The following is a 23,038-nucleotide window of genomic DNA, read 5'->3' on the forward strand; positions in this document are numbered from 1 at the left end:
TCTCACCTCAGGATAAAAAGAGCCACCTATGGGCTGGGCACAGTATTGCTGAGCACACAGTGTATGGATGGGGCCCTGAGGCCAGGCTGCAATATGCTGCAGCCATAGGACAAATGTCCCCAATTAGGGCCGTGACCAGGATATAGGCCACCGGGCACTGCTGCATTCATGTGGAGCCAGGCGGGTATGGGCACAGTGTGGTGCTCCGGTGGTAGCAGGAGAGAGGGCAAAGCAGGGGTTGCAGGCCTGGATGCAGATTTGCATATACCTCCCCCTGCCCCCATGGTGCTGACCACACCTTGGATAACACCCATGTCTGCTGCCCACCCCATGGCTGCTGTCCTGATGGTAGTGAGAGATGGCAATCCGAGTCTGCTCCCAGAAAGGCCTGAGAGAGGTGGGTCAGTGCCTCTGTGTGCCCTCGTAGGCAGATCCTCCCGTCTTCCTGGGTAATGCCACCCCTTGCTCTGTGACCTCCCTTTTACTTCCAGACCTCTCATGGGCAGCCCTCTCCTCCCCAGGGCACCATGCTCTGGGCTGTGCTGTCCATGCCTAACCAGATCCTGGGTGAGAAGCCAGGCACCAGTGCGTGTGTGAGAAATGAGCAAGGGCCTGGGTGCTGGACCTCACTCTCCAGCTTCATTCCCTTGGGGTAGGGCCAGTCATGCTGTTGGCCAATTCTTGGGTCTCCAAGGAACAGACCAGTCCAGTGGAATGGGTGCTGCTACTGAGAGACCCTTCCTGCCAATGGAGGAGCCTGTGCATATGCGTCGCAATGTCCTTCCCAGTCCTCTTGGATCTCAGAATCGTCCATATGGGGCCTCCCTTCCCCAGTCCAGGATGTCCCTCCTGGCCTTTCTGGGTCTTAGAGTTGACCCACATGGAGGCCTTGCCCCACTCCCAGGATGCTCTTCCAGGGCCTCAGAACCACAGATGAAGAGTCCCACCTAGTCCTCTTGGTCTCAGAACAACAGATGAGGAGCCACCCACCCCCAGGATGTCCTATCTAGTACTTCTGGGTATTAGAACCACAGACGAAGAGACCATTTCCCCACCCCACCCCCAGCACCAGGATGTCCCTCCCAACCCTCCTGGGTCTCAGAACCACAAACATGGAGACCCTTGTTTGATGTCCTTCCTGCCTCCCATGTTTGGTAGCCATACAGCTCTCTCTCTGTTTTAAGCCTCTCACTCATCTTCCTAATTCACCCTCCAGAGAACTGTTGTGCTTTTTAAACATCCCTTGTTATCACTGTCTGACATCTAGACACAGGCTGCAGGTTCAGTGAGGCTACCTTAGACATCCACAGGGTATCTAGCCAGTGCTTAACCCACTGCACTACCAGGGCCCTTTTTCTTAGGTTACTGTGGTGGTAGACAGGTGCTGTTGTGCATTTGTCAGACCCACAGACAGGGCTGCACAACATAGGGAAATCATTTCTGTAACTATGACGTGACTTAGTAATAATGTATTGACATTGTTTCATTCATTGTAGCAAATTTATCACGAGTGCCAGATGCTGATAACCGGAAACTACAGGGCGGGGAGTGGGTGTCTGACTCTCTGCATACTATCTGCTCGGTTATTTTGTGAATCTGGGACTGTAAGAAAGAAATCAAGCCCGTTTCTTGCTTTTCAAGAGGGTGTCGTTCATGCGGGCACTGAGTCATTCATGTCGCCCGGCAGCTGAGCTGGTGATGATGATGGTGCTGTCGGCTGACTCCATTCCCTCCAGGGTGGGTGGTGCTCTGAGATCCAGATTCAGGGAGATACCTCTGGGATGCGGGCCTTCTGTATTGTGGGTGGGCAGTGAGGAGGGCTGGACAGGACAGACCTGGGTTCACTGAGGAAAGATGATGATGTCCCTTTGTTGTTACTGTCACCACCACGAGAGTCCCATAGAGCACAGTTCTCTCTCCTCTGACATGGCAGCCATTGATGGTGGTAGGCTGTCACCAACCAACCACACAGGACACCTTCCTTTGCTGCTGTTACAAAGCACACTAACTTATGTCACCCTCTTTGCCCTTAATTATCCTGTGGTCCCAGGTTAGCATGTTTCACAGACGTGGACATCATGGGACAGAAATAGAGGATGCATGTAGGAATGGAACGTAGATTTGACTGACATGTGGATCTGCACTGCTGTACTATATAAGGGGCCCTGCAAGGGCCTGCCCCTTGATATGGAGCTCAGCCATCAAAGGCCCATGTCACATCCTATAGACCCCTCAGGTGGCCATGGGGAGCTCATCTATGTAGTCACCAGCACTGATTTTACTGACTTTTCTTCAGGCTGCGTTCTGTGCTCAGAAAAAATGTTAATGTAACTCTGGATGTGACTGAGTAATAATGTAGTAACATTGATTCATTCATCGTAACAAATGTATCAGGGCCCTGGATGGAAACCACAGGCACCCTGCTGGCCCAGAACTTGCATCTCAGCAGGAGGGCCTACAGTGAACAGATAAGGGACACATGTGCTTCCCTCCCTATCATCTCTCTCTGTCTCTACCACCAGTCTGCACCCAATCATCCCGTGGCTTTTTCCATAGGCTGGTGGTGGACTTTGCATTCTTTTCCCCAGCTCCAGGGTCATTCACTTCTCCAAATGTGGGAATGTTCATACCTTACCTGAGGGCCTGTGTGCATATGTGAGCCCTTGGGAGTGGGGGATGGGGGGGTGAGAGAGGCTGTTCTACCCCTGCAGCCTCTGACCAGCTCTTTCTGTCCTGCAGGCTCAGTTGTCACAGGCCCAGGAGGAGCTGGGAGACCAGAAGCAGAGAGCGGACACGGTGAGTCTTAGGCCTGTGTGCCTTATACTGTCTCTGTGGATAAGGGAGTGGGCCATGGTTTGATGACCTTCAGTCTGTATCTCTCAGAGACCATGCCCACAGATGTGTTGTCAAGCATCTGTATGAGGCTCCTGCATCACAGAAACAGGGCCTGGCTCCACCCATGGAAAGTGAGGATCCATCAGATGGTCAGAAATGGGAGCCAGGCTCCACCCAGGGAGAATGAGGGTCCAACTGTGGGCAAAGAGATTTACCATGGGAAATGGATCCACCATGTGATCACAAATGAGGATCCTGGCTTCCCCCACGGGAAACGGGGGCTTGGTTCCTTTTTGTGGGCACTGGGCCTGTGAGTAGAATCTACACTGAGTAGGGCTGGCTTCTGCCTGTTGCTCAGGCCACCCTGCTTCCCGGGCCTGGGACAGGTGGTTAGTTGGGTTCAGCAGGGTGAGATGAGTCATGGGGAGAGAAAGGGGCTGTGACATTCGTTGGTCCCCGTGGCCGTGTAGTGTGGCCCGGCTTATGTGTGCGAGTGTGCTGTGCACGTTTCTGTGTGACCCTCCCATGAGGACCTTCTGTCTGATAGCTGGACATTTTCCCCTCGGGGACCCACCCTCACTGATGCTTGAGGTGCTTTTGGGGTCGGCTCAGCTGCAGGTGGGAGGAGGGGCCTGAGCGCCCTCCACACGGCACTTCCTCCTTTGCAGACAGACCAACAGACAGCCAGGCTGTCCCAGTGCTGCTTTACCCCAGGCCTGGCTGACCATCTCTCACGAGACTTTCAGCTCTGCCTCTCAGTGTCCAATCGACAGCTTACTTCCCATTGTCTCTTCTACTTTCCTCCTCTCTCTCCTGTTTAAAGGGAAATGAGGAGTGGTAGGGCAGGCTACCAGGGCCAGGAGCCTCATGCATGAGGCAGCCAGGGCCCTGTCCTAGTTTGGCTGCAGGCCAGGCAGGGCGCGCAGAGCCCAGAGTTCTGTGTAAGGGACCTCATGGCTCAGAGTAGACCCCAGACTTCTCAGCTGACAGAACTACTGATGTAGCAGAAGAACATGGGGACACAGCACATCTTCACCTACTGTGCACACGGTCCTGCGCATGGTTCATGGCTACAGACTGCAGCCTCATGTGGACCATGCGAGACTGTTGGCCTCAGGGGAGCCGTTGGGGTGGAGCAGGACCCTTCCTCATTGCTTCTCTTTGGAGAGTGTGTACCCAATGCTTCAAACCCTCACCCAGTCTCCTCTGTGTTCTGCCTGCTGCCCTGCCTGCCCACGTCCCCCTGGCGTGGGGCTCTGTACCCAGAGAGCTGAGGCCTGGGTCAGCATTGATCCTCTGACATCCCTGTCCCTTCACTCTGGCCCTGTAGGGTCTCTCACAGCCTCAGTCTTCCCTCTTAGGATTGTTCAGCTAAGAGTCTATCACTGAGGAAAGAAGAGAGGGGGAGAGAAGGATGAGAAAAGTTTAAACATCGTTAGCTAATTGCAGATTGACAAGACAGAGGCAGTTTGACTTTTGGTTATTAATTAGCACAGCCATGCTAATTAGTCAGCATGAGCACAGTCCACACTTCTCTTTTAAATGCAATTACTGTCACAAGGAGGGGCGCATTGGCACCACACCCCTCTGGTTGGATGTAGCCAGCGTGACTATAGATTCCAACTGTAAAGGGCCTGCTAATATATTATGTATTTAAGGTGGGAGAGCTGGACATGTATTTTCTGATTGGAGAGAAACGAGACACCTCACCACACGTGTCATTCACCAGCCGGTGTCCCTCCTTCTCAGTTTCTTTTAATGGCTCCTTTCACTGCTGCTTCTGCTCCTCCCTGTCCGGGGTCCCTGAGTGGGAATGCCCATAGTGGTGGTGGCTGCAGAGTTGATTCGGACTTACAGTGACCCCCTATGACAGAGTACAATTGCCCCATAGTGTTTCCTAGGTTGTCATCTTTACAAGAGCAGATCATCAGATGTTTCTCCTGAGGAACCACTAAGTGGGTTCAAACCACCTACCTTTCTGTTCATTGGTGTGCACTAATAACTGCACCACCAGGGCTCCTTAGGGAGAGCTGGGAGAAGCGGAGACCTCTGCAAGGCCCATGGTGGCCACTCACTCTCTCTGGCCTGCAGGACCCTGACTCCGAGAACCTGCTGTATGGCAGCTACTGACAGCTGGGCCATTGCATGCTGGCAGTGACCCTACCAGACAGGCTCAGAGGCACAGAGCATCAGGTGGTTGTCCTGGGTATCTCCAGAAATTGTCCTCATCCTGAGAGTGCTCTGCAGGGGTCAAAAGAGTCACTAGTGGGTTACAGGCCAGCTCTGGGGAAGACCTTCATGTATCAGCAGCATCTGCCATCTCCATTTCCTTAGCAGTCCTCATGTGCATGCTGTTGTCCCCGAGTGTGCCTTTCGAGTCTGTGGTGTCTCCTCAGTGGGATCACACCCGCAGGTGTAGGGCTCAGGATTCTGACTCTTTTCTCTGGGGGACACAATTCGACCCCTGACAGCTGCTAGAAGCCTGAAGTGCTTACAAGTTTCCTCTTATAGTCACTGTCGTTCCCTCATTCTTGTTTGAGCCATGAGTAGTAGTATCATTGTATTGACTTTGCACATGAAGAGCAGACTGCAGTGAAGCAAGCTGCCCAGAGCAAGGCCAGCCCTCGCTGGGGCCACTGCCCCCAGCCCAGCAGGAGGTGGCCCTGGGTCTTCCTCTTATTCATGTGAAACTCTGGCATCCAGGATGGTAAGTCCATGGGATGTCAGTAGATTGACTCAGTGAAGCTTATTTTGAATTTGGCACTGAGTTGTGCATGAAAGTCTCAGGGCTGGGTTGGCTACTGGCTGCCCCAGAGAGCAAACAAGGTCCCCAACGTTTGCTTCTGGAGCTGGAGTGGTTCATTGTGGCTGGGCACAACCAGCAAGGTGGCGGGTTGAGTTGAGTTGATTTCCAACCACTTTCTCCAGAGCTACATACCAAGGCGGAGTGCCCCACCTAGCCTGTCCCTGGCAGCTAGGTATAGATGAGGTCCAATGGACTCAGGGCAAAACACTGGAATGACTAGAGCAGACACAGGGGGGAAGCATCCATGAACCCTGTCACCCCTTTTGGTCCTGGCCCCAGGCTGCTCTGTTCTATCTATCTGGTTGGCAAGGGCCTCACCAAAGGTTGCTGGCAACTGGAGGGCTGAATACACTTGGAAAACTGCCCAAGAAGATGATTCCTTAAGCCCCAAAGTCCATTTCTGATAGTGTTATTTCTGGTCCTTGGGTGCAGAATATAATCAGACCCCACGTGTCTCCCAAAACAAGGAAAGAAAAATCACAAGCAGAGAGAACAGGCATGCATTTGTCTGTCCCTAGCCAGCACACTGGGTAGTTTTCAACAGTCTGACAGCCTACCCAATGTCCCCAGTGATGTGACCTTTTTTATGATGTTCCGTTTCTTCCTTCTCTCTGAGTCGGAATCGATTTGGCAAAAACTGTCTGGTGTTTTGTTTTTGTTTCAGAATTTTCTTAGATCGTCTCAGGTTTTCTGTTGCAGATGAGTGTTAGAACTGGCTTGTCAGGTTTCGTACAGGAATCCTGTTGGGATTGCCCTGAGCGAGGGAAACGTGAAGTCAGGTTCTGCTTCTCCTTTTGAGTCCCAGCTGTCTTGTGCCCTCTGCTCTCCTTTCTCTGATGGCCTGAAGGCTGGCCATTGTCTTTTTAGTCTGTCTTGTGGGTGCTGTGTTGGGCTTTCACGGCTGTTAGTTGCATGTTGCTTTTTTTCCCCAAAACTACTGTCTCCACATAGACCATGTGACTTGCAGGGACCCTTTTTGCATTGGGAGGGTGATGAAGAAAGAGAAGGATCGGTAAATGAGGCTTTGAAAAGCAAAAATCCCAAAAAACTTAAATAAAGTGAAAGTTAGTCTATAATCTCTATTATAAAAAAAATTGGTCCGCTTATCTCTAAAACATATGGAAATGATTCCACACAGGGAAAAGCACACAAACAGGAAACCTATTCACCCTCATCCTAGTTCTTGCAACGGCAAAATGTTTATAACCCACCCCATTCCGTCATCTCTTACTCATGACCATCCTGTAGGGCAGAGGAGAACTGCCCACCGGGGTTTCAAGCTACACATCTTCAGGGAGGGCAGCTGCCTCATCTTTCTCCAGCTGAACAGCTGGTGGGTTCCAACTGCCGACCTTTTGGTTAGCAACCAAGCATTCTACTACACCAACCAGGGTTTGACACTTTAAAATTCTGGAATTTGTGGGTCATATGTTTCAACTACCGGCTTCTCATCACTTATGCATTGGGTTCCTTCGCCACTTGCCCTGGTGGTGCAATGGAGAAGCGCTTGGCTGCTGACCAAAAGGCTAACAGTTCAGACCTACCCAGTGGCTCTGTGGGAGAAAAAGTTGGCCGTCTGCTCTCGTAAAGACGATAGCTTAAGATATCCTATGGGGCAGTTGTACTCTGTCACATGGGATCTCTATGGTTCTGAACTGACTTGACGGCCACAGAACAACAGTAGTGTTAAAGACTCACACAGGCTACCAGAGTGTCTGCGTGGATAGAGGGGTCTGGTTACTTGTTGTCCTCTATCATTGATGCTTGTCCTTAGCACTCCAAACCACATGTGGGGGTCAGGGGTCTTATGTCTGCATAACACTTCCTTCCTCTGGATGCACCTGAGGACAATGCCGAGCTTGGCAGGGTGCACCCTCTGCCACCTCCTCTGTCTAGCAGCTTACTGGTCTGAGCTCGTGGTATTGGCCTGGCTGCCCTGTTATCTTGAGAGTTGAACTTCTGGGCTGTCTGACTGGGAGCCACGGGAACCTGCTGTACCTGTGAGCTCTTCAACAGTGGGGCTCCAGAGCTGACACTCAACCGGACAACCCCATGTGTATCCAGGCTGGGCTGGGCTGGGCTCCGCAGGGTTTTCAGTGGTTGGTTTTTCAGAAGCAGACCACCAGGCCTTTCTTCTGAGGTACCATTGGGGAAGGTGTTCACCGCAGGGACTCCACACAGTGATGTTGGGTGCCATCAAGTCAGCTCCATCTCACAACCATTCTGCATGATGGAATAAAACTGCTCTGTAGGGTCTCTGAGGCTGTCAGTTTTATGGGAGTGGATCGCCAGTCCTCTTCTGAAGGGTCAGTGCCGTGTTAGCAGTCAAGTACATTAACGGGTCTTTGCTGGGTTGGACTTATTTTAGAGAAATCTTTCAGATGAAGCAGGGTTTCCTCATTCAGCCCCCGGGATGGGTGTCAGGGGACCCAGAAAGCCCAACCCTGTCTCCACATGTCTGGTACATTGCTCTGGATAGAGCTAGCTGCCTCTGTGGGATTCTCAAAGAGCTCCTGACACCCATGCCACATTAAACGTTAAAATGGCTTTTCTAGAGAAGGCACTCCGGCTGCCAAATCCCAAACCCACTGTCGTTAAGTCGATTTGGACTCATGGTGACCCTGTAGGACAGAGTCCAGCTGCTTCTTGGGGTTTCTGAGGTTGTAGACCTTTACAGAAGTGGACTGCCTCATCTTTCTCCTATGGAGCTACTGGTAGATTCAAACCACTGACTTTTCAGTTAGCAGTCAAATGCTTAACCCACTGCACCACCAGGTCCTCCATTAAAATGAGCATCGTATGCAGATGGCACCATATCCCAGGCCCCAGGCATACCTCTCCTTTCTAGTAAAAGTGGAGAGATTGGGGCCTAGGCATATAGGTCATGGGACCCTGCCCTGCACCCCGACTGTTGATCCCCTAGACCACCCCTGGCTTTGTTGTTTCCTTGGAATCTGAGTCTTGTGAACAGCCTGACTCTGGAGCTCCCTCTCCTCTGCCTTCTTCAGCTCAGGCAGTGTGCTTCCACGCACCTGTCATCTGGCATCTGGCTGACCCAGATAGCCTCTCTCTGGCCCTCTGTAGAGCTATCCCTTCTGGCTCTTGGGCTGCCTGCTCCCCAGGGTTCAAGGCTCCTCCTGGACAAACATGTCCATGTAGGAACCCTTGTGGATGGGAATTCTAGCGAGGACTCAGTCTGATCAGCTGCAGTGCTGCCCCTAGCCCCACTGCCACGCGGTGAAGGTAGGGTCCCTCCCATCCTCATGGCGATGCAGGCACCTCCCAAAGATGGGGACCTGAGCTGGAGGTCAGCTTCTGTGTTCCTAGACAGGCTCTTAGTTGGGGTCTCAGCATCCTGGGAGCTAAGGGAGCATGGTGAAGCAGCAGGTTCATTAGGATGGCTGGAGAGGGCTCGAGATCCAGCTCCTTGTCTTCTTAGTACTTTGTCAAATTAGGGGAAGCCCCTGGGATCCAGCCGCACATCCTTTCAAATTAAACCCAAGTACCCAGTCTCTATTTAAAGGTCGTGTTGTGTCAGTGAGTGAGTATGTGCACCATTATCATGAAAGTTTCATGGAGCTGGGAGCTGTGCCGGGGAGCCTTGGGGCTAGGGCAGGCTCTTCACTAAGAAGTGGGGGCCTTGTCAGCAGAGGTATCCAGGCAGCTCGCCAAGGGACCACGTCCTCCAGGCTCCACTCCAGGCTGGGTTTTCATCTCATCCAGGTGCCTTACAGCAGGTGGGGCTGCATCTCTGGACTCCTAGCTAAGGCAGACAGGTCAGTTCTATCTCCACCAGGCCTGTAGTTGTAGCAGTGAACTCATAATTGCTCCTTTGAGGTCAGTGGAATCGCTGAACTTCTAGCCAGAAGAATCAGGAAGCAAATCAGTTTTGGAAACAGAGGTGGCCATCCTAGTGACTAATATTGTTAGCCATTTGTAAATTCTCTGTGCAGAAATGTCTGTTCAAGTCCTCTGTCCATCTGGTGACTAGGCGCTTTTCTTTTTGTTGTTCAATTGCAGCAGTTCTTTATATATTCTAGATACTAGACCCTTACTAGATCATTGACTTACAAATAGCTTCTTTCCTTCTGAGGCCTGTCTTCTCGCTCTCCTGAGAGTGTCCTTTGCAGCACAAATACTTGTCATCTTGATGCAGTCCAGTTTATCTGTGTTTTCTGTTGCCTGTGCTTTGGGTGCTATATCTCAGCCCACTGCTGAGTCCAATGCCAGGGAAGTTTCTGCCTGTGTTTCATCTAAGAGCTTTGTCATTTCCAGTCTTATATTTAGGTTTTTTGACCATTTTGAGTTAAGTTTTGTGTAGGGAGTAAGGTGAGGCTCCAACTTAAGTCTTTTGCACATGATTGCCCCATTGTCCTAGCACCACTTGCTGGAGAGACTGTCCATTCTCCATGGCATCGTCCTGCAGCCCTTGTGGAAATCCAGTTGACCACAGAGATATGGATTCCCTTCTGGACCCTCCATTCTATCCCATATGTCTCTATAGCTTTATGTCTCTCAGTGTCTGAGTAACTGTTACTGGTAGTAAGTTTTGAAATTGGGACACATGAGTCCCATTCTCTTCTTCTTTTTCAGGATTGCTTGGCTGTTGGGGGGTCCCTTGAAATTCCATATGAACTTTAGGATCAGCTCTTCCAGTTCTGTACCCAAAGCTCTTGGGATTTTTATTTGGGTTGCTTAATCCCACATTGGTTCCTGAGGATAGCATTGCTGTCTACAAAATTAAGTCAGACATCCATGAACATGGGATGTCTGCCCATTTACTGAGGTCTTTTTCAATATCTCTCCACCTTGTTCTGTAGTTTTCTGCGTACAAACCTTGCACCTCCTTGGCTGTCTCTCCCTAAACTTCTTATTCTCTAGGCTGCTGCTGTTGGAAATGGAAGTGTTCCCAGGGCTGTTCTGCCCCTTCTGCAGAATTGATAGGGACTTGGGCCGGCATGACTGCTCTCGTTGTCTGGGACATGCTTGGTGTGGCAGAGTCACTCAGAGCCTTTCCAGAAAAGTGTGTCCAAGGCCCTGTCAGAGCACTAGGCCTTCTGTTCTGGAGGGTGCCACCGGGCACATTGTTGCTTTGGAGTGATGGTTGTGTGCATGTCTGAGGTCTGTATCGATGTGATATCTGTGAGATCCCACCCCACATGGACTAAATCACCATCTACAGTTTAATAAGATCCCCAGAGGATTCTCCTGTGTACATAAGTGTGCAGCTTTATGTACTCTTCTGTATGCATAAGAATTGCCTGAGGATCTATAAGAATTGCCTGGGGATCTTGTTAAAATGTATATTCTGATTCCATATACCTGTGGTGGAAAGTCAGACACTCAGCAGCCAGTTGAACCAGAATGAACCAATTCCCAGCCCTGGACTGACCTGCTGAGAGGCTCCAGGGGACCCACATGCCCAAAATGATACAGCCATGTAGTGGACGCAGGCTGACCAAGGCAGTGGTCCCCACTTCCAGACACATGTCTGTGTGGAGCAGGCATGGCTGATAATTATACCTCTTAATTTACGAAAGCAAGCTACAAAGGAAGATAAATTTGTATATTTAACTTAAGAGACTGGAAGTGAACAGAGCGAATCCCCTCTCTCAGAGATGATATTTGGAAATGAAACAGAGACTTCCAGGCTGAGTCTGAAAAATGACCCCGTCCACAGCAGGGCAGAGAGCTCTGTCTCCATGTGTGCCACCCGGGGTGTAGGGTGCATGTGTATCCAGCCTCCAGGGCACAGATGCCTGCTCCCTCACCACCCCAACCCTCGCCAAGAAAACTGCTGGGCTCCGAGTCCCTGTTGTAGGAACTCTTGTCTTCAAGTGGTTCTAGAACGGGGCCTGCGTGGTTTCAAGCCGTTTAACAAGACCTCTTGGAAGACACCATCCAATTAGTCCTTGTGTTCCTTTTTCTAAACCGGCTCTAAATACTGGGTTTTCTCAGTGAAGTGTGAAATGGGTAGTTGGCGGCTGCAATATTAATGCAGTTCCAAGTTTCTCTTCACTTCCTCTTGTGCCAACTAATAGCCGGGTTAGTTAATATATGCTGAGTAAATGGGAGCTGGGAACTGCCACCTCAGGTCCAGACCTGTGGACAGGGGGGAAGTTGAGGCCTATAGTGGCCTTGGCCACACTCAGAAGTTAGAGGTACCACCAGGTCTGCACTGGATGCCAGGGGCGGGGCAGAGAGGTGAGACGGGTGAGTGCTCTTATCCACGTGTAGGTGAGAGTGTGTATTAAGCACCTACTCTATGCCAGTCCAGAAGCCCTGGTGGTACTATGGGCTAATCTTTGGGCTGATAGCCACAAGGTCAACAGTTCAAACCCACCAGCCCCACCGAGGAAGAAAGATGAGGCAGCGTGTTCCCATAGAGCCACAGCCTCAGAAACTCTCTGGGGCAGTTCTCCTCTGTCCTGTGGGGTTGCTGTGAGGCGGTAGCATTGGGGTTGGTTTTGGGGTGGCAGGTATGTGAAGCACTAGGTGAACGTTCCGATACTTTGGTTCCCAACCTGGAGGATAGGTAGAGAAATGGAGGCAGTGAGTGATCACAGAAACCCAGAACCCAGACATGGGCATCCAATAGCCCTTCCCTTGTACCTCCACACTCAACATCTCCCTGTGCATGTGCGTGTATGAGAAGCTACCTGCACATCTCCTCATGGTGGGTCCTCTCTCTCATCCTCCAGCACTGCTCCGTCCAAGCCTAGCTGGCTCCTCCCTCTGAGGATCCATGTGACCAGCTGGTCAATGCAATTCTGGGTCTGGTTTTCTCTGGGATCTACATGTCCATCCTCACCACCTGAGGAGTCAACTTCAAACCCACTGCCACCACCATGCGAATGCTCATGTGTCTGCCTACAAGGTGTTCTTGTGATGCTCTGGGTGGGAATCAGGACTACAGGACCAGTGAGTTGTAGCATTGGCCCTCAGGGAGGCCCCAGGCTAACGGGAGAGACATCCCCACATGAATGACTCTGTCACCAGGCTCCATCGTATGTGTGAGAGAGTCCAGGAGCGCCCTGGAGAGTGGGCACGGTGGGCTCACTGGGCAGGACTGTAGTGGCATGAGGGATTCAGGAGGCGTTCAGGAATTGAGGGTAGGTGTGGTGCTTGTAGACAACTTGAGTGGTTCACATAATAAGTTAGGGACGCATGGGGGAGACCTGCTGGGGGAGGTGGCATTTGTGGACATTAGAGAGGTCTCATGGGTAGGTCGTGTGGGAGCCTTGGGGGGTCAGATGGGGGTGTGGACATTGGAGCATGACTTGAGGGATGTTGGGAACTGGGGCAAAGGAAAGCAGATCACTAAACTTTTGTGGTGTTTCTGCCTTTTTTTTGGCCAGTGTCCTAGGCTGAAAAATGGAGGGTGCACAGGGGAGACTCAGTCACCCAAGAAATAAGACAGGGTGCCCACAGACCAGAGATCCCAGTGGGCTGGGTGGGATAACACTGACAGCTGAGGGAGGAGGGGTTGGAGAGTGAAGTTACCATGTGAATGAGCTGTGATCCCACTGTTTCAAGTTAGAAGAAAAGAGGCCAATTGGTGCTTTGAGCGTTATGGCCTCAGTCATAACGCTCCCTCCTTTCCCGGAAGCCATCCTCAAATTACAAGAGGCACAAAAGCCCGAATGACACGCAAATTCTGAAATCCTGGATGCATAGCTCAAAACCTGGCTCAGCTTGAGAGGAAACCAGCCCCAGTGTGGAGATCATGGTGAAGGGTGCCCTCAAAGCTAGAAACCCTGCCTTGCCAGGGGGCCCTGGGATCCCCGTGTTTGTACATTGGGACCTGGGATACGGTGGCAGCTGCAGCAGCAGAAGATTCGACATCAGAAGAGGCTGAGCTGAGTGCAAATCCCATGCAGAAGCCACATGTGCAGGAAGTGGTCTGTCTCATGGAGCTGAAGCCGTTGCTCCTAAGGGGAAATTCATGGTCTTACACCAAACCTCATCCCAGAACCTTCTGGATTTAAAAGGATGCAGCATTCCCAGCCTGACAGGTCCAGTTCCTCTTCCAGTGGGACCTCTGGAAACTCTTCAGCTATGAGGCAGGGGAGGAGCAAAGGCAGAGAAGCAGAAAGAAGGAATGGCAGAGATGAATTCCAAGAGAAGAATGATGGTGAGCAGATGGAATTGCATCCAAAGCTATGCCCAGGGAATACAATGCAACAGTGGCCAGGGGGTTCTCAGAGGCCAGAGCTCCGCCAGCAGAGGAGACACAGTGGAGGAACACCTGGGGCGCTGAGCTTTGGCCATCAGCCCCCAGGACAGAGGACGGTGGATGAGCATGAAGGCAGAGGGGAAGCCCAGAAACATGGCCAAAGAATTGGGTGCTGGTATCTCATCTATGGATGGAGAATGTTAGGAAGAAAATGGAAATGCCGTATCCTGCTGATGAAGGATTTGTGTATTTAATAAAAATTGGTTAGGGAGAAGCCATCTAAATGTTGATTTTCTTGTCATTAATTGCTCAAGAGCAAAATACATCATTTAAAGATAACATCAAGTAATAAAGGCATATTTAACTGTATAAAAAAAGGTGATAAGAAGGATCAGATATTTGACTCACCACAGGCGCTCAGCATTGCAAATACAGTAGACACTGTCAGAAAAAAGCCAATATGCCCTACTGTGGTGGCTTGTGTGTTGATGGGATACTGGAAGCTATGTCACTGGTATTTCAGATATCGGCAAGTTTACCCATTGGGCATAGGATTCAGTGGCGCTTCCAGATTAAGATAGACTAGGAAGAAAGGGCTGGTGATATACTTCAGAAAATCAGGTAATAAAAATGTTGTGGTCACAACAGAACATTGTCTGAGGCCCTTGCTTTGGACAGTCATCAGGAGGGATCAGTTGCCGGAAGACACGTTGGATGAATTAGAAGGAGGTGAGAGCAAGGGAGACACTGGGCAAGATGAATCAGCACCATGGTTGCAACAATAGTTGAACATGCTGATGATCGTGAGGAGGATGTAGGAGTAGACCACGTTCCACTCTGTTGTCCGCAAGATCGCCATGAGTCAGACTTGACCCAGCAGTGCCCAACAACAACAAAGAAACAGAAAGCATAGCTAAGAGCTAGAAAGGGAGCCACTAGACCAAATATACAACCCTTTCTAAATACCAAGAGAATTATACCCAAGAAAAGCAAACAAAACAAAAAGGCCACATAATGGGATCGTTCTGAGAGTAATAAAGCAAGAAGCAAAATATAACAGAGAGGAATAAATGCAAACACTTGTTATCTCAAAATGTGCATGGGCTGTCAGCACAAAATCATCAACACAAAGGAAGGCATTGGGAAGGCATGGGAGTTAGAGCAACGAAGAGCCTCAGTTTGCTAGCACTGCTATATAACAGGAATACCACAAGGTGTGGTTTTAACAAACATAAACTTATTCCCTCGCAGTTTAGAGTGCTGGCTCTAGGAGAAGACTTTCTCTCTCTGTCAACTCTGGGAAAAGGTCCTTTTCTCCTTTCAGCATCTGTAGGCACAGCGTTCCTTGGAGATCTCCATGCATCTTGGCATCAACCGTCCTCTGGCTCTAAGAACGTCACAGATTCTAAAAACATGCTCCACTCTCAGCTCTTCTTTGTTGGTGGTAGTAGATCTATCTGAGCTCTGCTTTCCTGTTTCGTCTCTTTTATATCTCAAAAAACACTAACTGAAGCGTCATCCCAATCCTGTAGCTTCCATTTGGCCTCATTAACATCATAGAAGTGAGATTTTAAGACCCATAGGATATATACATCAGATCAGGGCTGATCATACCAGATCACATCATGGGAGAGTGGTTACATTATATGACATTATATACATTATGGGGGATCACTGTGTCTTAACTGCTAAACCATTGAGAATCAAGGCCAAGTCAAGTTGATGCAAAACCTTAACTATCACAAAAGGTGATCCCCAAACTTGCAGTAACAGTAATGGCAGTAATCTATGAGTGGGTGATGCATAGACGGACTTGCAAGCTAAACGGGTGGAAACATGAATGGAACTACACCCATGAATATCTGTAAGGTATTTCTCCATATGTATTTCTGTGTGCTGCCATATCTATAAATACAGTAGGGTATACAGCAGACAAAGTTAGGAAAACGTCATAGCCATACACAAACACCTGGAGGGAATGAGTTACTAGGCCTGGGGGTTCAGGACCATGGTTGCTGAGGACACCAAGGTCAATTGGCATAACATAGCCCACAAAGACAATGTCTTACATACTACTTTTGTGAGTAGTAACTGGAATCTTAAAAACTTGTGAGCAGCCATCTGAGATGCAGCTATTGGTCTGTCTCCCTGGGGAAGAAAAAAGAGTGAAGAAAATCAAAGAGACAGAAACAATTAGTTCAAAAGCTTTGTGGACTCTAGCCTCTACAGCCTTGAGACCAGAAAAACTAGATGAAGTCTACTGCACAGAAAGGGATTGCAAAAGGGGTCTGGACAGAGTGGGAGAAGCAATGTGGAACAAAACAAAATTGTGCAAACAACAACAGACTTACAGGTTGGTTAGAGACTGGTGGAAGCCCCGAGACTGTGGCCTTTCAACACCCTTTTAGGTCTGGAAGTGAACTCAGCCTTGTGGCCTATCAGGTGAAGAGTAACACCAGAAAGGTATGCAATCCTTAGAACAATCAATCATGTGAGATCAAAAGGGTACCATTCTCCCAGGAATAAGGCTCAGAAGGCGGGAAGAGATGGAAAGGAAGGATGGATGGAAACAGGAAGTGGGAAGAGTACTGTTCCACTGTGGAGATTGATTGTAATCAATGTCATGAATCAAAATGTGGATGAATTGTTGAATGGAAAACCAATTTGTTCTATAAACCTTCTCTAAAATCACAACAAAAAGTTTAAAAGAGAGAAAAAGTATACACTTGCCTATTAAAAGGAAAGGACTTTGGTTGAATTACAAAGCAAAAGTGAAAGAGTTAGACAATGTAGACCTGTGCATTTAGAAAGCAGAGGCACTGATCTGCATGGCAATGGAGTTGCGATCAAGTCTGAAAGCATGGCCAAAATCATGGAAAGGAGCTCTTCATACTGAAGGTGCTGTTCCTCACACAGGTGGGTCTTATGTACTGAATGTCAGGCCACCAATACTCAGAATGCACAGTGGAGAAGCAGTAGGATCATTGATCTCACCTCCCTGAAGAAAGACATCATGCTTAGTAAAGTGGAGGGTCAGCGAAAAAGAGGAAAACCCACAACAAGATGAATTGGCACAGCGGCAGCAGCCAATGGGCTCAAATGTAACAGATGGTGCAGAACCGGGCAATATTTTGTTCTGTTGTGTATAGGGTCACTATGGATGGTACCTAACAACAACATGCATGCTATGTCATGTGGGCAAAGCATACCTCAAAGAAAAAAGTCCTCATATATATGTATGAATCTGAAGCTAGACCACACCCTCTTGGAAAACATTCACATAAAAGAATCCCATATTGGGCAATAACGAAAATCATTGTAAATTCAAATAAGTAGAACCCGTGCAGCAGACAATGTTCTGTGATCACAATGTGAAGAAATTGGAAATTTAAGAATAACGCTAGAAAGAAAACAAACTCCAGACTCCTCTAACACTTGAAAATGTAAACAAACAAGCAACCCAAAACAGACCTGTCTGAAAGAATCTCAACTCAAAGAAGAAATTCAATTTAAAAGTGCGTAAAATCTAGAAAATAATTGTAGTGAAAGCACTCCTCCACGAAACAGCTACAGCAGGGCTCAGACGAAAATCCATGGGTTTAAATATTTATATTATTGAACAAGAAAGAATGAATAATATGGATTAAACACCCAGCTCAAGAGGGCAGAAATGGAAAATAAAATAAACTGGAGGAAAGTGGAAGGTAAGTATTTGTAAAGATATGCGCAGAAGTTAATAAGAAAGTGAAAAATGGTAGAAATAAGAAATAAACCCCAATGCTTGTTCTCAGAAATAAAACCAGTAAAGCGTATGAATTATACACAATTCTAGTAAAAAAAAAATCATGGAAGTCAGAGACACCCAGAATAAGAAGTAAGATTGATTACCCTGGGGGTGTTGATGGGTGGGGGGGCACAAGTGAACTTCTTAGGGAGGAGCTGAGGTTTCTCAATCTGGGGAGTGGCTCTCTAGGTGTGGTGGTGGTATTAGGGGCCCTCCAGTCTATTCTGACTCACAGTGACCCATAGGGCAGAGTAGAACTTCCCCACAGGACTTCCTAGGCTGTACATCTTTACAGGCAGCCGATTGCCAGGTCTTTCTTCCAAGGAGCGGCTGGTGGGTTCGAACCACTAACTTTTCAGTTATCAGCATGCACTAAACCAAGATGCCTTGAAGTTATGCACTTAAAATGGTTAGCTGCACCTGGATAATAAATCAAGAGAAACAAAAATTAAAACTTAAATGTATTTCAAAAGGATTGTGAGACTATGCATCTCAACTCTTCTCAAATGAAAATCTCAATCAAATGGAACATAGTCTAGGAAAATATCATCTATCAATTCCTACTTCAGAAGAGAGAGATTTTAAGCAGACCAATTACTGCAGAAGAAGTCAAATAGACAAAACTACCCATCATCCACCCACAGAAAGAATGGATCAGAGCAGGCACCACGAAAAGGGGTCTGCTTCACAGGGCATTTCTACCAAACCTTCAAGACCCAGGCATGTCCAACACTGAAGAAGAAGCAGGAAAACTTCCAGAATGTTCCTTGGAAGGGAAACATAGAAAGATTACATACCTGTGTGCATCCATGCCTACACACACACCTCCACTTGTCCACACACTTGGCATGTGTTCACACATATACATGTCCACACAGGTAGGTAGGTACACACATATACCCCCCATATACACATGTACAGGCTACAGGCCCATACATATACACAATGACCCTCCATGTACACACACACGTCCACATGCCACCACAGCCACATGTACACACTCACAGTCACACATGCTCACACACATGCCCCTTCCACAATACGTACCACACAGGTACACAGACACCCAGGCAGACAGCTATGAATACACAGATACTCATTCCTACATACACACTCTGTTGTTGTGAATTCTCGAATGTCTCTTCCAGTTACAATCTGTAACTCCCACCAAAAAACATTGCTGCTTTGCTGGGTCTAGGTTAGAGAATGTGGGAAAAGATACTTGATAGGATGGCATGATTCAACTGTGGAGTTGACAAAGTTCATTGTAATTGTAAAAACTTGAAACTGTAACAGAGGCAAGTGGGGGGAACCTCACTATCATAAAAGTTCTGTGGTCATCAGTCCCCTTTCTTCATCTTCAGTCCCAGATGGACCCCTTGCTGCCACCAATGTCTCCTACCCCAGATGTGTTCTAGAAAGGAATTTAGAGTAGCAAGAAATTTAAACATCATGACTATTAAAGCAAATCAAAGCAGTGGTCAGTCAGCGGCAGTTCCTTCCCACGACTGTTCATATCTCCCTCCATGCCTCAGATGCTGGGTTTGTCTGCTGCCATCTGGGACCAGAATGGCTTGTGTTTGGGCTACTGGGAGCTGGGAACATGGTTCCATGCACCAGGAGGCAGAATCCAACCTTGAGTCGCATCCCACCCCTCCTGGGAAACTTGGATTCTGCCTCCTGGTATGTGGCTTCGTGTCCCAGGCCTGCCAGGTCAGAGCTGACCTTGTCCCTGTGTCTTCCTGCAGCTGGAGATGGAGCTGAAGCTCCTGAAGTCTAAGGCTGATCCTGCTGACCAGAGCTTCCTGTTCTCCAGGGAGGAGGTGGACACACTCAGGTAAGTCCACCCTGCCCGCCCCACTCCCCACTCCCTCTTCCTCAAGGCTTGGCACCAGCCTCTCCTCCTGTCCCTGAAAAAGGTCTTTCTGTTGAAAGAGAATTCCAGCTCCTCTGGAGGAAGATGAGGCAGTCTGCTCCCATAAAGAGGGCAACTTTGGAAACCCTAGGGGGCAGCTCTTGTCTGTCCTGCAGGGTCTCTGTGAGTCGGGATCCACTCAACGGCAGCAGGTTTGGTGTGGTTTGGGTATCACAAACAATTAATGTGCTCAGCCTGTAACCAAAAGGTTGGTGGGTGCCTCAGAGATGCCTCCAAAGAAAGGCCTGGAGATCGAGTTCTGAAAAACCAGGCACTGTGAAAAACCTGAGGAGCCCAGTTCTACTCTGGCACATGCGATTTGGAATTGACTCAAAGGCAGCTAGTTTTAGGGTTGTTTTTTGTGACCCCTGAGCCAGCTTGGGTACAGACAAAGGTACCCCCAGGTGGCAGGGAGTTCTTGCTCCCACAGAGTGGCCCCCAGACCATCTCTACTATGATCTTCTGAAAGTGAGCAGAGTTGTTGGGGGACAGCTGCCACCCATCTGTCCCTCCTGCTGGTCAGAGGTGGGACCTCAGTCCTGGGAGCCTCAACTGTCCCCAGTTAGCCTTGTCAGAAGTGGGCACATCCTTCTTCCTTCTCAGTCCAGGCTGGGCTCCAACATAGCCCTCCAACCCCATCCAGCAGTCCTGCTTCTTGACCTCTGTTCTCAGGAAGGGGTTCTTTCTTCTGGGCCCTTAGTCCCTAACTGTATTCCAACTCTTGGTAAGCCCATTGGACAGAGTAGAACTGCCCAACATTTTCCTAGTATGTGATCTTTAAGGAAGCAGTTCACCAGGCCTTTTCTCCTGGGTTCTGCTGTGTGGAGTTGAACCTTTAACCCTTAAGTTTATAGCTGAGTCAAGCCACTGGTACCACCGGGGACTACCTCTGTGTCCACAGCCTCTCAGTCTGCTGCTGATGGGGCATGACCTCAGGCTGGTGTGGGCCCCACATTGTCTGGTTTTGTGTTGTTTTTGTCTTTGTTTGCACTTGTTGTATTTAAAGATGCTGAAAGCCTTGAATGTTAGTGTCTTTTACACCAAAGCTTGTCCCCACCACCTGGCTTTTGGAGCGCAGGTGTAGGGAGCGCCTTTTAGTCTGATTCACAAAAGTGGGGACAATGTCTGTTGACACCGTGCCACTGAGTAAACAAAGTGGCCTTTAGTGACACCAAGAGGCTGGTCTGTCCTGGCCTTAGGGCCCCTGCCCTACATGGTGTAGAGTAGTGTACTGCCAGGTATAACTTGGTTCTGGTAGAACAGAACCAACCTGACCCCTGGGAGCTGGCATCTGAGGATGACTTGCTACACTGAGACCTACAAATACCCTTCTCTGCCACCTTCTGGAAGGAAACCCTATGAACACTCAGGACCCAGACGCACATTTGGTCTCCTGCCCCACCCCAGTCATGGGACCCTCTAGAGAGAGGGAGAAATTTAGGAAGTCTCTCTTTGATGAAACGAATCATCTGTGTAAATCTCTTTCTTCTTTCTCTCTCTCAGCAGGAAGTGCTTTTCTTGCTAATCTGTTATAAGATCCGCCAAGGAGCATGTTCTGAAGTGATTGTTCAGAGGAAGACAGAGTTGATTCTGATGACCAGTGGTTCATCAGGCCTGCGTGTGTTTTTAAACGTTGTTATTATTAGGTTCTCTCGAGTCCATTCTACTTATAAATGACAGACGAGAGCTGTCTCATGGGCTTTTCTAGGCTGTCATCTTAACGGGAGCAGGTCTCCTGGTCTTTTTCCTGTGGAGCTGCTGAGTGGATTCAATTCACCCATCCTGTGGTTAGCAGCCAGGCATTAACCCATTAACTATTACATACATGTATTTGCATGCGTACATATGCATGGGCTTCAAAACATTTTTGGGAAGATGAAATTGAAAGATACCAGTTTTCCATGAACTTTTTTGTGTGTGTGTGAATTGTGTGATAGTCTACACGGGAGAACATCAGCTTTACATTCATTCCATCATCCATCATTTCGTTGGCATGAACTTTTTAAAGTCCTCTCACAGACATGGTGTTGGTCACCATGGAGTTGGCTTTGGCTTATAGTGGCCTCAAGCACAACAGAAGGAAACACTGTCCAGTCCTGCACCACCCTCACCATTGTGGAGGCCTCTGAGTGCCTTCCAATCTGGAGCTCATCTTCCAGCACTATGTGAAGGGCTTCCTTCACCTCATCTTCAGAAGTAGATTGCCAGGCCTTTATTCTTGATATGTACACACACAAATGTTTATTATATGTAAATTATATATATCCCAGTATATATACATTAATATATATCTACCAGGGAGCTTTAAAAGTTTCCTGAAATAATTCCATTATCATTTCCATTTTTCTCATGAATTTACTGAGACCCTCTTGTGTGTATATAAAACCAAAACTAAACCCACTGCCATCAAATCGATTCTAACTCATAGCGACCCCATATAGGGTTTCTTTATGGGAACAAACAGCTTCATCATTTTCCTAAGGAGTACATGGTGGGTTTGGACTGCCAACCTTGCAGTTATGAATCTAATCGTTGCCCTACATTGTATACCCACACACCCTCATAAAGTCAATGTATATTTGTTTGTACACATTCATGCACCATCCTCATTTACTATCTTCTTGTCTGTCATTCACATTCAAGACAATAGGACAGTATCTCCCATCCAACCAACTGCTGAGGGTGTCAAGGAGAAGGAGCCAGATGGCGAGGGGAACAGTGGGAGCGGGTACCCAGGGCAACCCCATCTGCAGGAAGCAAGGGAGGAACTGGAAAGTGGGGTGAGGGAATGGGCATGGAGGGCAGTATCAGGAGGACAGCAGGCACCCCAGTCACGAGGTTGTGGTACTGGGAACTGACCCTGTATGCTCAGAGGGACCTGAGCTTGTAGAGAGGGCCCAGCTCCTGGGACCACAAAGGCCTGAGGGGATGGGGTACCTGGAGTAGTGCAGGAGGGACAGATGGTCCAGAAGGGAAGGGACCCAGGAAGGAGAGGGTCCCCCAAGGGACACAGGACCCAGAGGCAAAGGAAAAAGGGGATGAAGGACATGATGTTGGGGTTGGGGGTGAGCTGGGAGCCACTGCCTACCTGCAGCTGTGGCCTGTAGTAACCACAGTGGCTGATATGGAAGGGGTGTGAGTTTCCATAGCAACCAGAACACTGGGACCTGCCAGGGTCAGTGTGTGAGGAGGGTGCACATGTGTGTGAAGAGCCATGGTGACACAGTGATTAAGCACTTGTCAAAAGGTTGGTAGTTCAAACCCACCCAGTGGCTCCAGTAAATATGACAGCCTAGGAAACAATGGGGCAGTTCTCCTCTGTCACATCAACGCACTGTGAGTTGATGATGTATAAGAGTATATATGACTAAGACAGAGCCATTGCCATGCTGCAATGAGTTTCGATGACGGGTAAGACTGAGGAATTCGCACTGACCGCCTAAGACAGGCAGCATCCCTTAAACAAATAATAAATAAGGGGGAATCTGATGCAGACCGTGCAGACCCGGTCAGGAGTTCAAG

General features: G+C 48.9%; 1 protein-coding gene across 1 annotated transcript in view; it reads left to right on the forward strand.

Moving 5' to 3' along the window:
* The window catches only part of MAD1L1 (MAD1 mitotic arrest deficient-like 1 (yeast)), a 361,165-nt gene that overhangs the window by 213,721 nt on the left and 124,406 nt on the right, over positions 1-23,038 (forward strand). The window contains exons 12-13 of the mRNA XM_006859789.1: positions 2,740-2,796; positions 19,350-19,438. Coding sequence (XP_006859851.1) covers positions 2,740-2,796; positions 19,350-19,438 — 146 coding nt within the window. The remainder of the gene's footprint in view (positions 1-2,739; positions 2,797-19,349; positions 19,439-23,038) is intronic.

Source organism: Chrysochloris asiatica, unplaced genomic scaffold, assembly GCF_000296735.1.
Source record: "Chrysochloris asiatica unplaced genomic scaffold, ChrAsi1.0 scaffold00034, whole genome shotgun sequence".
Lineage (NCBI taxonomy): Eukaryota > Metazoa > Chordata > Mammalia > Afrosoricida > Chrysochloridae > Chrysochloris > Chrysochloris asiatica.